The sequence below is a fragment of the Mauremys mutica genome, chromosome 4, assembly GCF_020497125.1.
Source record: "Mauremys mutica isolate MM-2020 ecotype Southern chromosome 4, ASM2049712v1, whole genome shotgun sequence".
Taxonomy (NCBI): Eukaryota; Metazoa; Chordata; order Testudines; family Geoemydidae; genus Mauremys; species Mauremys mutica.
This window is the reverse complement of record NC_059075.1, coordinates 8730440-8749295: the sequence shown is the minus strand read 5'-3', so window position 1 is coordinate 8749295 and position 18856 is coordinate 8730440. Positions and strand designations below refer to the sequence as shown.

General features: G+C 44.6%; 1 protein-coding gene and 1 long non-coding RNA gene across 5 annotated transcripts in view; one reads left to right on the top strand and one right to left on the bottom strand.

Moving 5' to 3' along the window:
- The window catches only part of FERMT2 (FERM domain containing kindlin 2), a 100605-nt gene that overhangs the window by 27912 nt on the left and 53837 nt on the right, over positions 1–18856 (top strand). For 3 of the 4 annotated variants that reach the window (XM_045013926.1, XM_045013923.1, XM_045013924.1), the window contains exon 3: positions 14516–14749. The exons of the other annotated variant lie outside the window; for it this stretch is intronic. In XM_045013926.1, the coding sequence (XP_044869861.1) occupies positions 14516–14749 (234 nt within the window). The remainder of the gene's footprint in view (positions 1–14515; positions 14750–18856) is intronic. 4 annotated transcript variants of the gene reach the window in all.
- Positions 5022–10913, bottom strand: LOC123368814. The gene is made up of 3 exons (XR_006578903.1): positions 10461–10913; positions 8176–8346; positions 5022–5126 (listed from the first exon to the last, which is right to left on the bottom strand). It is a non-coding gene; the product is annotated as an uncharacterized LOC123368814 (long non-coding RNA).

Genomic DNA, 18856 nt, shown 5'->3' with positions numbered 1-18856 from the left:
AGCAGGTGCAGAATGACAGTTGAATGCTCTTTTGATTGACTGAAGGGATGCTGGCATTGTCTAATCATGAGATTCGATCTCGGTGGGGGAGAAATCCCAATGGTTACAGCTCCCTGCTGTGTCCTGCATAATATCTGTGAAGCAGAGTGGGGACATTGCTTCTGGGTTGCAGGATGGAGGTGGAGCAGCTGTTGTCTGCATTTGAACAGCCAGACCCAAAGGCTATTGGAGCTCAGCATGGACCTGTACGGCTCCGGGAAGCTTTGAAAGCGCACTTTAACAGTGAGCCATAGTAATGTGTTGTGATGTAGTGTGATCTACCTGCCCTGGTGGTTTGGGGCCCATTAAGAATTGTAGAGTGCTTGGGGTGCATCTATGGCTATAACTCTGACCATGTATCTATTGATTTTGAGGTGCTTGCTGTACATCAGTGGTTCTCAAACTTTTGTACTGGTGACCCCTTTCACACAGCAAGCCAATGAGTGCTACCTCCCCATATAAATTAAAGTATTTTTAATATATATTTAACACCAGTATAAATGTTGGAGGCAAAGCAGGGTTTGGGGTGGAGGCTGACAGCTCGTGACCCCCCTCCCCCATGTAATAACCTTGTGACCCCCTGAGGGGTCCCGACCCCCTGTTTGAGACCCCTTGTTGTACATCTATGATTACACTTTCTCACTGAACCTATGAGTTCTCACTCTGTACAGTAACAAGTCAGAAGGTGCTTTCAGAATTGCCAGGCACTCTGCAGCATTTGTTGTGAATTAGTAAAGATTAACCATTTTCCAAATAGAATTTTACTCCCTAACAAAACCAGTGCAAAGAAAAATCTTCAATTTAAAAGCACACCCATTTAAAAACATACGTTCTGGTCACTAACTTATTGAGACGGAACATTCATGTTCATCTTACGTACACATGCTCACCTGTGAAAACCACGGTTGCTGTATATGTGACGCTCTAGTTGTCCTTAAGGTCCCCCAGTGTGTAGGGCAGTGGTCCCCAACATGGGGCCCGCCAGGGCATTTATGTGCGCCCGCCTAGTGACCTAGGGGAGAGAAGCCGCAGCCCCATGCCTGCCGGGGACAAAACTCTGGGGCTGCTTGGGGCGGCAAAAAGCCAGGAGCCAGCCCTGGCCGGAGCCAGCCCTGGCCAGAGCCCAGCTGCTGGAGAGCCAGAACATCGTCCTCTGGAGCCGAGCCCGGGCTGTGGCGGTGGGAGGGGCTCCCGGAGTGTGTGAGGAGCCGGGGAGGGAGGGAAACGGGGCCCGCGATCCAGGGAGGCAGGATGGGTCCTGCTGCCGCTACCGCCACTGCTGCTGCTCTGAGTCTCCCCAGGGTGGCGTGGCGTTTCACCGCCCGACTGGGCTGTGCCGCTGGGCTGGGCAGGGGGCGCGGATCCCGGGTCTCAGGTTGATCGGGTCAGTGGCTGGGCAGCCCGAGCTGCCAGGGAGCTGCCCCCTCCTGCCCCTGGACCCAGCCCACTGCGCACCTTCCCTGCCTCAGCCCCACGCTGCTTGCCCTGGGCCCTCACAGCGCTGGGGGCGGGGGGTTGGGGGAGAGCCCGGCTCCGAGCAGGGCAGCGGGGGATACTGCCCCGCCAGGGGACCCCTGCGGCTCAGGCACCTGGAGGTCAGTGTCCACCCTCTCCGCTCTGCCTGCACGGGGCTGGGGAAGCAGCGGTCAGCGCCTGCCCTCTCAGCCCTTGCACCACCCATCCCGCTCGCAGCCTCTCCACTTGTACCTCCCCACATCGCTCCTTCACTGCACCCCTTCCCCTTGTACCCTCCCCCAGCCCTCTTCTTGCAACCCTCCTGATACCCCCTCTCCTCCTCCATGAGTACATCACACCCTGCTTCTCTGCCAGTGTAGAGCCCCCACTGCAACTTGAGACCATGACTCCTTGTTCTGTCATCAGGAACCACTGAACAGTCTAGATCCATCCTCTTTGGAACCCCCTTTCAGGTAGTTGAAAGCAGCTATCAAATCCCCCCTCATTCTTCTCTTCTGCAGACTAATCAATCCAAGTTCCCTCAGACTCTCCTCATAGGTCATGTCCTCGAGCCCCCTAATCATTTTTATTGCCCTCTGCTGGACTCTTTCCAATTTTTCCACATCCTTATTGTAGTGTGGGGCCCAAAACTGGACACAGTACTCCAGATGAGGCCTCACCAATGCTGAATAGAGGGGAATGATCATGTCCCTCTATCTGCTGGCAATGCCCCTATTTATCCAGCACAAAATGCCATTAGCCTTCTTGGCAACAAGGGGACATTGACTCATATCCAGCTTCTCATCCACTGTAACCCCAGGTCCTTTTCTGCAGAACTGCTTCCTAGCCATTCGATCCCTAGTCTGCAACAGTGAATGGGATTCTTCCGTCCTAAGTGCAGGACTCTGCACTTGTCCTTGTTGAACCTCATCAGGTTTCTTTTGGCCCAATCCTCTTATTTGTCTAGGTCCCTCTGTATCCTATCCCTACCCTCCAGTGTATCTACCACTCCTCCCAGTTTAGTGTCATCTGCAAACTTGCTGAGAGTGCAGTCCACGCCGTCCTCCAGATCATTAATGAAGATATTGAACAAAACCGGCCCCAGGACCGGCCCTTGGGGCACTCCGCTTGAAACCGGCTGCCAACTAGACATGGAGCCGTTGATCACTACCCACTGAGCCCGATGATCGAGCCAGCTTTCTATCCACCTTATAATCCATTCATCCAGCCCATACTTCTTTAACTTGCAAGAATACTGTGGGAGACCGTATCAAAAGCTTTGCTAAAGTCAAGGAATAACACATCCACTGCTTTCCCCTCATCCACAGACCACAGACTTGCCCTTGGTGAATCCATGCTGACTGTTCCTGATCACTTTCCTCTCCTCTCAGTGCTTCAGAACTGATTTCTTGAGGACCTGCTCCATGATATTTTTTTTTTCCCCTCCTAGGGACTGAGGTGAGGCTGACTGGCCTGTAGTTCCCCAGATCCTCCTCCTTCCTTTCTTTAAAGATGGGCACTACATAAGCCTTTTTCCAGTCATCCGGGACCTCCCCCGATCACCATGAGTTTTCAAAGATGATAATGGCCAATGGTTCTGCAATCACATCCGCCAACTCCTTTAGCACCCTCGGATGCAGCGCATCCGGCTCCATGGACTTGTGCTCATCCAGTTTTTCTAAATAGTCCCGAACCACTTCTTTCTCCACAGAGAACTGGTCACCTTCTCCCCATACCGTGCTGCCCCGTGCAGCAGTCTGGGAGCTGACCTTGTTTGTGAAGACAGAGGCAAAAAAATCATTGAGTATATTAGCTTTTCCCACATTGTCTGTCACTAAGTTGCCTCCTTCATTCAGTAAGGGGCCCACACTTTCCTTGACTTTCTTCTTGTTGCTAACATACCTGAAGAAACCCTTCTTGTTACTCTCTTGGTAGCTGCAACTCCAAGTGTGATTTGGCCTTCCTAATTTCACTCCTACATGCCTGAGCAATATTTTTATACTCCCTCCCTGGTCATTTGTCTCATCTTCCACTTCTTGTAAACTTTTTTTGCATTTAAGATCAGCAAGGATTTCACTGTTAAGCCAAGCTGGTCGCCTGCCATATTTACTATTCTTTCTACACATCGGGATGGGTTTTTTTGTTTGGTTTTTTTTTCCCTGCAACCTCAATAAGGATTCTTTAAAATACAGCCAGTTCTCCTGGACTCCTTTCCCCTTCATGTTGTTCTCCCAGGGGATCCTGCCCATCAGTTCCCTGAGGGAATCAAAGTCTGCTTTTCTGAAGTCCAGGGTCCGTATTTTGCTGCTCTCCTTTCTTCCTTGTGTCAGGATCCTGAACTTGACCCTCTCATGGTCACTGCCTCCCAGGTTCCCATCCACTTTTGCTTCCTCTACTAATTCTTCCCGGTTTGTGAGCAGTAGGTATAGAAGAGCTCTGCCCTTAGTTGGTTCCTCCAGCACTTGCACCAAGAAATTGTCCTCTACACTTTCCAAGATAAAGTGGATAAAGTTGATGCAAAGAAGTACAGTCACAGGAACCCTGAATCTGTGCAGCACTTCAGGCCAAAGAGTAGCAAAGATCAGGACAGCGAGACTGAAGCTGGACTTACAGCCAAGGAGAGGAAAAGTTGATTCTTCTCTGAAATGAAACAGCATGTTGTTGAGTAATCTCTTGTTCTTAAGAACAATGCCTTTGGCATTAACTGAACAGAGTAAGGAAGCGTACCATGTACAAACTCACATAATATGTTGGTAACCTGAAGCTTCTTATTGTAAGTGGCAAGTACTCGGTAATGGTCTGTACCCATGGTTCTCAGCCAGGGGTATGTGAACCCCTAGGGGTACACAGTGGTCTTCTAGAGGGTACATTAACTCATCTAGATATTTGCCTGCTTTTATAACAGGCTACATAAAAAGCACTAGCAAAATCAGTACAAACAAAAATTTCATACGGACAATATCTTGTTTATACTGCTCTATATACTATACACTGAAATGGAATAGGAAATATTGTACTTCCAATTGATTTACTTTATAATTATGGTGAATACGAGAAAGTATGCAATTTTTCAGTAATAGTGTGCTGTGACAGTTGTGTGTCTGATTTTTTTTTTTTTTTTACGCAGTTTAAATTTGGTGAAACTTGGGGGTATGTAAGACAAATGGGACTCCTGTCAGGAGTCCCGTAGTCTGGAAAAGTTGAGAGCCACTGTTCTGTGTTTTATCTTCCTGGTACAGCTTTTGGGTTTTCCCCTATTAAGTTCTAAAAACTTAAAATTATCTCTCTTGTTTTGTATTGTGGTTTGCCTCTCTCTCTCCTTACAGTTAGCCCAGATTAGCATAGCTGGATCACTGCAATGTTTTGCAGCATTGACTTGTAGGCAGGCCGCCGAGAGCGGGTTCAGGCCCCGGTGAAATTTTTTTTCCAGGCCCCCCAGCAAGTGCCAAACAAGGCCGATGAAGCCAGGCCCCCTTCCGGACCACCGGGCCCCAGTAATTTGTACCGGCTTTTCTTCCTTTCTCTCCCCCCGCCCAGCCCTGCTTGTAGGATGTCTTCAAACATGTTATCCTAAGTCCTCTTCTTTCTCCCTCTTATCTGGCCTCCGGCATTGCACGGGTGTGGAGGGGCAGCTGCAGATAAAACACTCAGTTACCGTTGTCCATCTAGTCAAAATGAAAAGTGAAAGTGAAGATTCAGGCCGCCCTTCCTTTGCTCCTGTAAACTTGTTAAACCAGACATGCCTACTGACATTTTTTTGCTTTGGAGTGCTTGTGCACAGTGCCGCTCACAGCACCAGCCCCTGGTGAGGATGGCCCTCCAGGAGTGAGGGAAACAAGGAGGAGGGAATTGCTCGGTTGCATGAAACTGAGTATAGAGTAATAGCACTAAATGCTGGCACCAGTTTCCACAGGTGGTGATGGCTTTAGCTGATATCTCACTCCTGAGGGTAACAAAGGCAGTGTGTGCAGCTGCTGCTGGCATCCCAAAGCTCCCTGGTCCTGTATGCTGCTAGCAGAGGTGAAAGTAAGCCAATACAGGCTGGTACAGCGTACCAGTAAGGAAGTGGCTGAAGCATTCAGTACAAATGGGTAAAATAGGCTATGTTTAACTTTAGTAATAAAAAAAATCAGATTTATCGCTTGAATTAAATATATTTTACATTCTCTAGAAAGAAAATGCTCCTTTTCAGTTTTTACTTCTTGTCAGGTGGAAGACGTTCATGTGATTCTGAACGTTAGCTTTTGAGTGCCAGCATGGTAACCGCTTGCTTCGTATTGCTCACGTCTGTCATGTCAGGCACACAATTTACAGTAGAAAGCACCCAGTGTGACAGTCCCCTCCATTGGAATAAGGTAATTAAATGTAGTTGATTGCAGAATCACACACTGCATAATTCAGCCTTTGCTAAGAGGGAGCAACTCACCTGCAGAATGGATTACAGTAAACATCCCTCTCTGCAAGCTACCGTAACCAACTGCCCCTAAGCATAGTTGGAGAGGGAATCCAAGTTGAACTTGGAGATTAGGGGAGCTGAAAGAGACCGCCCCGCCTGCTGCAAGGAGGGCAATGCGAGCAGGACTCCGTGTGATTATGCAGAAAACCCATAGGCGCCAACTTTCTCCAGCGCTGGTGGGTGCTCACACACCCCGGCCCCGCCCCAACGCCACCCTTTCCCCAGCCCAGCCCTACTCCCATTCCATCTCCTGCCCCTCCCTGCCCCTATTGGACCCCTTCCCCAAATCCCCGCCCTGGCCCCGCCTCTTCCCCGAGCGGGCCGTGTTCCCCCTTCTCCCCTCTCCCTCTCAGCGCCTGCTGCGCAAAACAGCGCTTTCATAGCACAAGCACAGGGAGCTGGGGGGGGAAGTGGGCACACAGCGCACTCAGGGGATTTTCCCTTGTGGGTGCTCCAGCCCCAGAGCACCCATAGAGTTGGTGCCTATGAGAGAACCCTTTGCTCCCCACCCAGTTTTCTCTTGGGCTGGTTCTGCTGCGGGCCGCCCACTCTCCAGCAATGCAGATCCACACGCACGGGCCCATGGGGAACGAGGCAGCTTGGAGAGCGAGTGTTGTCCTGCAGCGTGCACACAGAGCGATGGCTTTGCACTCCGTGCCCAGGGCACTGCGCTCTGCTCCCAGCTCTTGGGTTCATTCATTATCCAGCTAGCTGCAGAACAGAGAGCTCACCTGGCTGCAATTGGGAAGAACCAGAGTCAGGGACCCTCCTTCCTTCTCCTGTACCTGGGCTCTTTGGGAGAGTCTCTGCAGCAGTCCCTGTTGCAGGTGGCTGTGGGGTGCCAGAGGCAGGAGCCAGCAGCGAGGGGCGCAGGGGGCAAGGCCTGGTGCTTGGCAGCGCGTGAGCTGGGTTCCAAAGCAGCTGGTGCCCCAGGTGAAACTTCTGTCTCACGCCTCTTTCCCACTGGAGCAGCTTGCTGCTGTTTGCTGGTCTGTGACACCGCCCCCTTCCCCCAGGCCTCTGTCCGTCTTACACACTAGCGGGCATGTTGAAACGTGACCGTGAGGAAATGGGGGATTGTCGGTCAAAAAGAAGAGGCGCTATTCCCCTTGCAGAGGTGGTTTTATTACAGTGCTGGGAGAGAGCTCTCCCAGCATTGAGGATTGAGAGCTCTCCCAGCATTGGAGCTGTGACTACACAGCTCCGTTAAAGCGCTGTCAGCTGTGTAGACATTCCTTTAAAATTACTACCAATGCTCTAGAATAAAACTAGTAGAGAACTACTGTATCAGTCATGCAAAGGGATCCATGAAGTTAAGTGTGTAGGAGTGGAGGTGGGAAGGGGGGGTTGCGATACGACCGTACCAATAAGAAATTTCAGTTATTTTTGCCCCTGGCTGCTAGGCGGTGTACTGAAATGGTGCCTGCCAAAGTTATCATTGACTGACTGGTGGGGGAGAAAGTCCTACTGTGGAGAAATAGGGCTGCCATCCCTAGAAACTTTCGGAAGAGGATTGCAAAATACCTCCATGATGGTTTCATGGAGATGTCTCAGGAGCATTCAAGGGACATCCCTGTGTACGTAAACTGCTCCACATGGATCCCTTACCTAACTCAATAGAGAGGAATGAAAAGCCTATAACAATGCTATGTCTTTATTTACTCCTGAAAGAACGCCGTGCCAAAAATGAAAAATTTTGCTCATAATATTTTAAAATTCTGCATATTTTTGTCAAACTAACACTATACAATCACGCCGGTTTCAATTATTTTGGTAATTTGGTAACAATACAGACCCCCAAAAATTCATCCAGGAGTAGAGAGTTAAGGAAACCCCTGCAACAGCCCAGTTCCTGCTTCTCTGCCCCCTCCCTCCAGAGCTGAGCTGGGGGGGGCCAGACACTCACCTCCTTCCTCCCTTAGCCCAGCTATGGGCATCCCTTCCCCCACAAAGCCCAGGAATCAGAGGAGAAACAGCCTGATGCTTGGTCCCAGGCTTGTACAGTTTTTCCTGCATAGCCCCTCCTTCCTTCAGGGTGGGGAGGGGGGAACTGCAGCTGCCAGGAACCCTCCAGCTTCCCTCTCTCCCACCGGTATTTGTTGCACTTCTTGTACAAATAAATAGATAATTGTACCCTATTAAGTTGTGGACACTGTCAGTACATCATTGTAACGGGGAATACAATTGTACACTTACTGTGATTTCTTCCCCTGCATCGGCCTTACCTGTGCTCAACTGTCAGGGCATCCTGCACCGCAAACAGGTCCTGGCCTGCAGTATAGTGGGACCCTCTGGTCACATGTACTCCTTCCTCCTCCTCACAGTTCATGCTAGGTATCTGCAGCTCAGGCTCCTCTAAGGTATCCACGATGGTGTGGGGGGTAGTGGTGGGGTCTCTGAAAAGTATGGCATGCAGCTGTTTGCAAAAGTGGCAGGTCTACAGCTCGGCACCAGACTGACTGTTGGCCTTCCTGGCCTTCTGATGTGTGCCTGATGCAGTTCCTTTGCTTTCACGCAGCACTGCTGCTGGTCTCTGTTGTACCTGTTTTCCTGCATCCCCCATGCAATTTGCTCATAGATACCCATAGGAATGTGGACATATCTACACAGCAAAGAAAAACCCACAGCTGGCCTGTGCCCGCTGACTTGGGCTCAGGCCGCGGGTTTCATTGCTGTGTAGACTTGTAGGCTCATGCTGGAGCCTGAGCCCTGGGACCCTGCAGGGTGGGAGGGTCCCAGGGCTTAGGCTCCAGTCCAAGCCTGGAAGTTTATACAGCACAAGCCCAAGTCGGCAGGCGTGGGTTTTTCTTTACTGTGTAGGCATACCCTAAGGCTGGTACTTAACTGTGTTTGAGCAGCCTCTTCTCCCCACAGGCCCAGGGGATCTAATATTTCCTGTCTGCTCCAAGCCAAAGTATGTCTCTAGCACGTAGCCAGCATGGTCAGCTAGGCAGTTGCGCCAAACAATGGAGAGCTGTTACGTGTGCTTGTCAAACTGGACAATCAGGAAAAGGTATTTCTAAACTTCATGGGGTAACTATTAGTGTTGACAAAAGTAATGTAGTGTCAATGCAGCATGAGTGGAGACCTTTAATATGTCAGCTGTGGCTCAACACCACTTGGGGAGGTGATGTTATTGCATTGCTGTAATCAGGCACTTACATGAGTGAGAGACAAATTGGAGTGTAGACACATGCACAACAAGGTCAACACAAGGCAGCTTAGGCCTGGTCTACACTAGAAAGTTGGGTCAACTAAGAGTTAGAGACCAGGAGAAAGAGAGTGTGCATATGCATGTATCCTTGCTATATCGCACCAGTGGCTCAACCTGATTCAAATCTGCATTGTAATTGCAGACAAATGGACGCAGCATGTAGTCCTATTCTGGGCGGGATCTTGCCTACTCATGACTAGCACCTTTAGGCAGGGTGAATACAAACTGATCAAAAATCCAATCTTTTTTTTAACCTTAAATTAAATATGACTTATTTTTAAAAATAAACCTTATTTGAAATTGACAACTTATGTTAAGGCCTAAATTTACTGTAATGATTTAAAATAAATATATCACATATTTGCCAAGTTTAAGAAAAAAAAAAAAAAGTCAGGCCACCGAATGGGTGGAAGTCACTGGCCATGTACCTGGAACCAGAGTTAGAAGTGCTAAGCTGGATTTTGACCACAGTAGCATCTTCTGCATATGCGCAGAGAATATTTTCTTCACTTCAGTTTATGCCACTAGTTCAGGTCAATGTTTGATTAATTCAAAGTTAAGAAACCCATTGCGAGTGGGAAAGAGGAAAGCTTGTTTTTCTTCCTCTAATCTATGAATAAAAACTAGGTGTGAGAAGATATTAAAAACTAGTATCTTGAACATTTATTTCTGGTCATTATCTGGTCAATTCACTAACTACAGATAATGCTTCCTTTTTGTTTAACAAATCCGTTTGTTTTAAATGCAAAACATGTTTTGATTAACCTTTTTTGTAGGTGTTCAGCACATTTAACATAAAGTAAAAAATTAAGAGTCTGAATAAATGTAAATGAAGCTATATAATTGTTTAAGGATAGCTATAATGTATTCTTTCTGGTAGAAAAAAGAAGCACCAATTTAGTTGAAAACTGTATTTAGTTGCAAATCAGCATGTTTTATTGGTTACCAACTAATGAGAATCAGCACTTCTGGAGAAAATAACTATATAAAGTACAAATACAAAACATGATTTAAAATCAACTATTATCTATTATCAAGACTTCCTGCTTGTTGATTTAACTTAATTAAAATCACTTTGAAAATTGATCCATCCTGATCTTAGGGGTCTGTGCCTCTGGTGATATTTGTCCAGCTAATTATGCCAATAAAGTCTTATTGAGTTTAATTGTTTGTACAGCAACTGTGTCATAAGGAAAATATAATCGAGTAAATTTCGTAGCTAAAAGTAGCAGCGAGTATAAATTTAATAGTTAAAAGCATGCTACTGCAAGTCAGGGCTTCTGGTTCTGTTCCTACCTCTGCTGTGATTTGTTGTGGGACTCTGGATGTGTGATCACCACTGCTTCAAGGTCCGTAACTCTCTAAAATTGATAAAATACATATCTGATTCTTAGGTTTGTAGGGAGTCTTAATGCTTGCAAACAGTAATTCTGAGATCCATGTTAAACACTCAGATTCAGTATTTGGAATAGTAGTAGGAATGTGTTTAATAATTGCAGTGCATAAAAGCAAAAACCCTTCTCCTGCTGTCACACGACTGTTACTAGTAGGACAAATTAGCCAGTAGAAAATTGAGACATTTTAATGAACATTTAGAAACCTATGATAGGATGTAATTGAAACACTTTCAAGTGTCTCTCTGCAAAACTAACTTTAACAACTGGTTGCATTTTATAACTTGGATCTCACATTTTGTTACATCAGAAAGCACAAAAAATTCCTAAACCTAACATGGTCATTGAAGTCTGACCTAATGAGGCTATTGCTAAATATAGTTTTATCCAAGCTGTCTTTTTAGAAACTTGCTGTTTTTAAATGACTACGTATAGAACTGCATTTGTAAATCAACAAGTTTTGTTTGAATAAAGAAACATAACAATCTGTAAGGTAGTCACAAGATTCTTTGCATAACTGTTTGATTTTTACCTTTCTTAATGCACACCATTTCTTACTGTATGCAGAGCATTCGTCTCAGCCCAAAAGACAAAGTCCACCTTCTGTAGCACTGAAATTACACAAGTGTTAGAGTCATTTTGAATCTCTATTTTCAGTGCCAACTTCATAAACTTTCAGGATAGCAGAAGCTGGACTTCATGTCCAAAGTTCATTGTAATATGTCAGATTTTTGAGAGTAGCCAAGGCTTGTATAAGTTTGCATGCTTTTCTATATTTGGCTTTGTTTAATTTGATTGTACAAAGCTGCTGAAAAGTTTAGCTGACATTCCCACTTTCTGGCTGCAGTATTCTACCAATAGGATTTTTTTTTTCACGCTTAAACGGTCCCTTTATATTCTGTGAACTTTCTTAGTGATCCTGAGATAAAGATAGTATGAAGGTATAAAGGAGAAGGGAGATTCATTGTAATTCAGATTCTTCTTCCATCTCTCCTTGCCTGAGCATCAGTTAGCATCAGAAGTTCAGAGATGTGCATGTGGAACTGTTTTTTTAATAAAACTGCTAGAATATATTGTTCAGTATACGCATTTGTACTGCCTTTTGAGGTTGGCTGTTTTTAAAAATGCTTGTTTTGGTGCTTGCTTGTTAGCTAGTTCTTTAAACTCCCAGATTTTAGAGGTGGAGAAGACAGTCTTTTTACAGTAGATGTTAGCTATCAGCTGTAAGTCGTGTCAACTAATTCTGTACATTAGCAGTATATGATCACAGGAGAATCTGCTTTTAATATAACACCAAAGGATTGGCAAAGCCTTTCAGTCAATGGATGTACTTTGCAGCGTAATTTTAGTTAGCTTCCTTTTCATTGTTGATAAAGTCTGAAATCCTAACAGAAGCTCGAAAGAGTTCTTCGTCACTGGAAAATTTTCAGTAGAGACTGGATGTTTTTCTAAAAGGCATTATCTAATTGACATAGAACTACCCCTCCAAATTCCTATGTCCTGTGTTCAGAGGTGAGATGATCATTCTGATGCCTTCTAGCTTTACACCTGGTCTACAATTGGGGGTGGGGGGCAGATCAATCTAAGTTAAGCAATTTCAGCTAAGTGAATAACGTAGCTGAAGTTGACTTACTTAGATGGACTTACCATGGTGTCTTCACTGCAGCGAGTCAACTGCTGCCGCTCCCCCGTCAACTCTGCCTGCACCTCTTGCCAAACGAGTACAGGAGTCGACTGGAGAGCACTCGGGGGTCGATTTATCGTGTCTAGAGTAGATGCGATAAATTGACCTCCGCTGGATCAATCACTGCCCGCCGATCCAGCAGGTAGTGTAGACTCTAAGTGTATGTCTATCAGTCTATGAAATACACAGGTGATCATACTCTTAATATTTACTTTGAGTAAACCTCTAACTTGTAAACTTTTTAGGAATCTCATGCATACATGTACATGACCTTCTGTGGAAGCATTTTATTTGCAATAAAAAAATTATATATATATAGCGGACATTCATTTTTGAAGAAACTATTTTATGCTGACACATAGCCCACCATCTTCAAAAGTGAATCTTCAAGTGCAGTGGAGCAGCTTGCAGCACACCCGTTGAGAGTGGGGGGAGCATTTTTGTCCCTAGTCTTGGCAGCTGACCTGACCCATAATTTAGAGTAGCCTCAGAAACCTCTTACATGCCGTTTTGCTCCAGTGATCCTTGCTGGCAGAGCACACTGTGTGGCCCGGCTGCTTATGCTGTTGTGAGAGGGGAGGGGTTAGAAGTGTGTAACCAGTTCTAAACCAGCCAGGGATTCCCCCACGCTTTGGAAGATCCTCATTTGCCCACTTAAGGCAGCTTTAAGTCCCCTTTGCACCACTTTGCCAAATCTCATTTGCATTGGCTATACTAAGGATCTGCCTTACCACACAGGATGTCAAGAAAGACAAGGTGATAATAGGAGGATTGAAGAAGGAGAGAATAATGGATACCCTGTAAGCAATCAAAATCCTAACATGGTTCATGAATTGCACTCTCCCTTGCCTCATGTCAAGTAAATCTAACTAGCTTGTTGGATTCTGAGGAAGGAGCTATGTCATTATTCTCTATGTAGTGTCTCCACCTATGGAACTGTAGACAAATGTCAAAGTAATTCAGAGTAGCACTTGCATTGTTGTTGATATAATTATCTTTAAAAGTGTAATGGGGGAAACAGCATTTGTCAGGTTTGAAGCACAAAAGAATCTGAGGCAGTGTCATGCAGCAAGTGGGAGTGTGGACTTCCATTTCTGCGTTTTTTGCAACATACAGTATGTGCTGCAGGTATGTGTGTAAGTTATTATTTATCTGAGATGCCTTTGGGGAGGGGGGGTGTCCCCGTCCCAATTTGACCTCTTCTATAAAGAGGCCTGACTTTTTTCAAAGGTCAGTGATCTCTTAATGTTAGTAGGCACTATTTGTAATTGTTAGGGGTAGGGTATGGGGTTAAATCACCTGTTTTTCACTAGATTACTCTGAAAGGGAGGTTTAAAAAAAACAACGCTTCTGTTTGAAAACATCATACCCTTATTGTTTAAGTAATCAGTGAGGAAAGTATCTATCTTTCTTGTTTTTATTCATTTAAGGGCACTTTGTGTAGAATCAGTTACACTTACGTCCCTGTGTAGGTGACCAGTTTCACCTTTTGGTTGTGTAGATCTCTTGTATTGCAATGTGGGAGAGAAAAATAGTCAATGACTGTAAAACCTCAAAAATTGACAAGGGGAATGAGCAGCAGATGCCTTCAGTATGAGATCTTGGCTGTGAGATCCTTAGTAAGTCACTTGAACTTTTTTGTGCCTCTGTTTTCCCTCCTAGCCTTTGTCTTGTCACTAATAATTAATATTGTGGTGGTGCCTAGAAGCCCACTGTGCTAGGTGCTGTACAAATACATAACCGAGACAGTCCCTGCCTCAAGGAATGTCTTCCAATCGAAGTAGAAGAGAATAGACAACAGAGACATATAACAGACAAAGGAAGCACAAAGAAACAATGAGACAATACTGCTTGCTCAAAAAGCAAGTGGTTACGACACACCAGTTTGCTAACTGCTTAAGTGCTGCCAGAAAAAATGTGTAATCTCACTGTATTTCTACAACATCTGAAATCGCTGTCCCATTGTGTGTGTTGTGGCTACTAGGTGTGCTATTGGAATACAATGTATCTTAAAATACTTACTTGGAACTGACTAGATTTCATGTTAGAGAGAGCTGAGGTGAGGTAATATCTATTATTGGACCAACTTCTGTTGGTGAAAGATACCAGCTTTTGAGCCATACAGAGCTCATCCGGTCTGGGAAAGGTATCTACACTGCATTTAACAACAGATTTCATGACTGTTACTTTTTTTTTTTAATTAATACATTTTTAAGTAGAAGTAAAAACAGTTCTTAATCTATTTTTTTTTCAAATTACTTTCCCCCCCCTAGATGTCAAGAAAGATTGGTCAGATCATGCACTATGGTGGGAAAAGAAGAGAACCTGGCTCCTTAAAACTCACTGGACCTTGGATAAGTATGGCATACAAGCTGATGCTAAGCTCCAGTTCACTCCTCAACACAAGTTACTCCGCCTTCAGCTTCCGAATATGAAGTACGTGAAGGTGAAAGTGAACTTCTCTGATAGAGTCTTCAAAGCTGTCTCTGACATCTGTAAGACGTTCAGTAAGTATCAGATACTTAGAAAACTAAGAGGCCTTCTTCTGGTATCTAGACAGCTGTAAGTGCTTAGTCAGTTTAAAGTGGCATTTATCTGCAGTGTCAGCCTTGTAGAAAATCAAACATGAAGTTTAACTTTTTCTCCTGTCTTGGGTTACACATGCTGATGCTACCTGATGTTAGTCTGTTTTACTGCCTGGGAATAAGATAACTTGTTTTTTATGAAAATCCAGTCCTGTCAGTATAATTACTTAACTGATGGTCCATAAGTTTGTAGACTTTCAACTATCTTTTGCCCATCAAGATCAAACATAATTTTTAACAAATACAACCTAGGGAAACAGTCCTTATTAAACAAGGATGTACTCAAACTTTGCCATTTAGTGAAAATTGTTGAAGTTACCTCTTAATTTGTATGTAAAAGCACACTGGATAACTTAAATAAATAAATAAGCCAGTTTCAATTTAGAGGCTTTGTTTATCTGCCAGGCTCTCAGGTTCTCCAGTGGAGAATCAAGTTAGTGACCAAATGAGGGTATTTCACCACAAAACTGTCTGGTGCAGTGAAAGCATTGGTTCCATCTTCCATTGTCTTGCTGAAAGTACTTTCGCTTTGCCCTGCTTGATGCACGTAGAAGAGTGTTCCCAAAGCCTGTGAATGGCATTGAAGAATACATCTATCCCTCCTCCCCCCTGGCTGGGAAAGAGGCTCTAGGAAGCCTGTACCTGTACACTAGGCTTACCGCTTGTGTGATTGCACTTCACTTCAAAGCTCCTGTGGAGAACCCCCGCTACCTATCCTGGCTATTGGGTGTTCATGGTCTCCAGGGTCTAGTCCTTCTCTCTTCACTCGCCAAATTGTGCATATTAGTAATACATTCTGATTGGTGGAAGTATGTGTAAGAGGTGGATATCTGTAAATGTCTAACTTAGGTTTTCTACTTTAGTTTTTAATGGTTACCGCCTTCTAGTTACCATCTCATAGCAGTCTGTTAGTCTTGCTTATGTGGGAGGATTGCGCTGTTTTCCTTCACTCCAACACAGTCTCAGTTCCAAAAGGAAATGAGCATCAGAGTGCTGTCTTCCTAATCGGAGTCTGCAATTTGAGCTCTGCCATAGTAAATCTATTTTGGTTTTCAAAAAGAAGATATAGATTATTCTGGGCTGACTCATTCATGTCATTACGCAGGAAGTGTTCAGCTATAAGTGGACTGTTATGACATGGCCCCCAGTACATAAATAACAATGTTATGCACAAATTATGAAGCTGATTTAAAATTCTTTATAGTAGCCTTTTTAGTGCTGTTTAAATGGCAACTGAAAATTGTCACTTTTTTTTTAAATAAAGCTAACCAGCATTATTTTAGAATAAATACCTCCTTTTTTACTTTTTTAATACCTTATCTATTCAGGTATTTAAACTTTTTTCTGGCTAAAGATGTGACGAGCTCCTGCTTTGTTGCTAGTGAATTTTTGTAGCAATGAGTCACACCAGGCAATTCAGATGTAGACAGTCAGAGAAGAAAAGATTTCTTCTTACTAGCTAGTGCCACAGAACATTCAGAACCTTAAAAGGACTTAAATTGTAGTACTTATTTTGTTGGTTTTGGGTATATTTTAAGAAGGAAATTCTCAAACTAAGGGAGTGTTGGGAAATAACTTTTCCTCCATCCTACCCAACTAACCTAACTGCAACCGTCTGTGAGTGAGAGGTAACTTCATTGTAACTGGCTGCTATGCAGTTATTGGGAGTTGTTTCCTGCATCTCCTGCCTCTCTTCTTTCCCTCCCCCCTCAAGCTTTTGAAGAGTTTGAGTACTGAGGCATGTTGCTTTTGCAGAATTTCTTCCCAGTCCAAGAGACCACAGAGAATGCCCACTGGGTAAGTGGGCTGATTGTTTTGTCTTGTCAAATCTGCCCAGGGAGTATTTTGTTACTGAATGTCTGAGGGGAGAGAGCCAGTTATCCCAAGCATGGATTCACATTTTTCTTACTCAGAAAAGAATCTGAAAGGTCCCCTGGGTGTGAGAATGGGGTCTCACTAGAAGATCAAGTGCCCTGCTGTTCTTGGCATCTGTCTGGCCACTTTGTGACCAAACTAGTTATTAGCTGGCTAGATGAGGTGAAGGTTCTGTTTTTTTTTTGACTTCCCATAAAGGGTGTGAGTAGCAGGTATCTAACTAAGCCCCTTGGGTGAACAATCTGAACTATGTTGCTCAAAACATTAAGGGCTTCCACCAGCATCCTCTTTTCTTCCCTAGTGGCTCGCTGAGCATTAGACTTTGCATTAGGGTGGCTAGCTCATCGCAGCTCTTTACAACACCTCTTCTCCTGGGGCATGGAGTTGTGGATGGAGGAGATTCCTCTCTTTTTAAAGAACCCCCTGGATTTTACCCTAATTGACATGTCGGGCAACAAGTTTAGCTTCCCAGAAAAGAAACGTACATCTGGTTCCAGTTTTGGGAAACAGAAACTGTTTCCTTTGTATACCAGGTAGTAAGCCCAAGCCTTCCTTCTCAGCCCTAAGCCTGGGCTCAAAGGCTTCGAGCAATCAGCTATCTCCCTTCTACTTGCATCAAGGCAAGTCTGAAAGAGGTTGCATTTTATTTTTCAACCCAGTGGGAAGCCATCTTCTTGGCTTCTTGAGTCATTTCCCATCATTTCCCAAGGGTATCCTGTTTGTTTTTTCATTGAGCTTCCTTTGCTCCCCAGAATAGTATCTCCCCTCCCCTTTTCCCAGGTCAGGAGAAAGAGAAAGGAGATCATGGCTTAAAAAGCATTTCCTATGTTGCAGTTTTCTACTGCTGCCAATCTTTGTAGTATCTGAGTGCAGATGGGAGAGTGGCTAATTCTTGTAGCCAGTATTTTGCTGATTATTTTGAGATTTGTCCAGTTTAGCCCTGAAAACAGCAGATAGTAATCACACCAGTGGTACTTGCCTACCTGCAGTGTCCCTTTTTTTTATTTGACTTTAAAAATGGAGCAATTTATAATCCAGTGTTGTCTGAATCAGAGTGCAGGAGAAAAACTGTCTTAATGATTAAATCACTCCTTTCTGTAATGGTATGCTCTCTTTTAACCTCCAGAACACTTAAGATTCACTGAATTGTATAGTTAAGTATGGAATGATTAAGTGACTGACTGTAATCCTTGATGCTGTGAATCATAGTGAGTAAGTTAAGTAGTTATGTTTTTAGAACATTACATGTGAACAGGTGTATTGTTGGTGAATATGAAAGGTGAATTTATTAAAGTTACAAAATGCCAGAATTAAGGTTGCACAGGGCCCCTTGCATGCATGCATTATGATACAGTTCTTAATTACGTGATCACATACTATTTTTCTTTTTCCAAATGACCCCTGTTCAATTCCATGTACAGGATGGTCAGTGCTCACTTAATGAGCAGTAATAGGATATGTTTGTTTTCTCTGTGTTCAGTGTGTCTCCATCCCTTATTGATTGCACACTATACAATCCCTGCCTTCAGAGCAGATGTATTAATTTCCTCATGAGGGCTTCTGTGGTGCTTATCATTGCAGTATCTTAGTGCTTCACAAATAATCATTTATTTTCACAGGCCCCCTTGAGATGAGGTGGTATTACTGTCCCCATTTTATAGATAAGGATCTGAGGCACGAAGACACAGGTCAAAAGTATCCACTAATTCTGGGCACCCACTTTGGAATCTCTTGGATCTGTTTTCCCTCCCCCCACCCCTAGGTTTACTTAGCATTGTAGAGCACTTTCAGAGCACAACTCCCACTGATTTCAGGTGCAATTGAGAGTGTTCTGCAAATCAGACCCCACAGTCTCAATTCAAGCACCCAGAAAATGAGGAATACACAGATAGTGACCATCTCTGGAAAGTTTTTGTTTGTTTAAGCAATTTGGCTAGCATCACATAGGAACTCTGGAATAGGAAGCGATAGGATTCAGTTCCCCAGGGCAATATTTAACTGCCTTACCCATGAGACCATTCTTTCTCTTCCTCTAATCCCCAGTGTCATTCACTACATGTCTTCCAGCCGGAGACCTGTCTGAGCTGCTGGTCCTTTTATCAGGACCTGGAAGCTAGTCTCAGCAACCAGGTCCATAGCAGCTGCTGAGGGGGA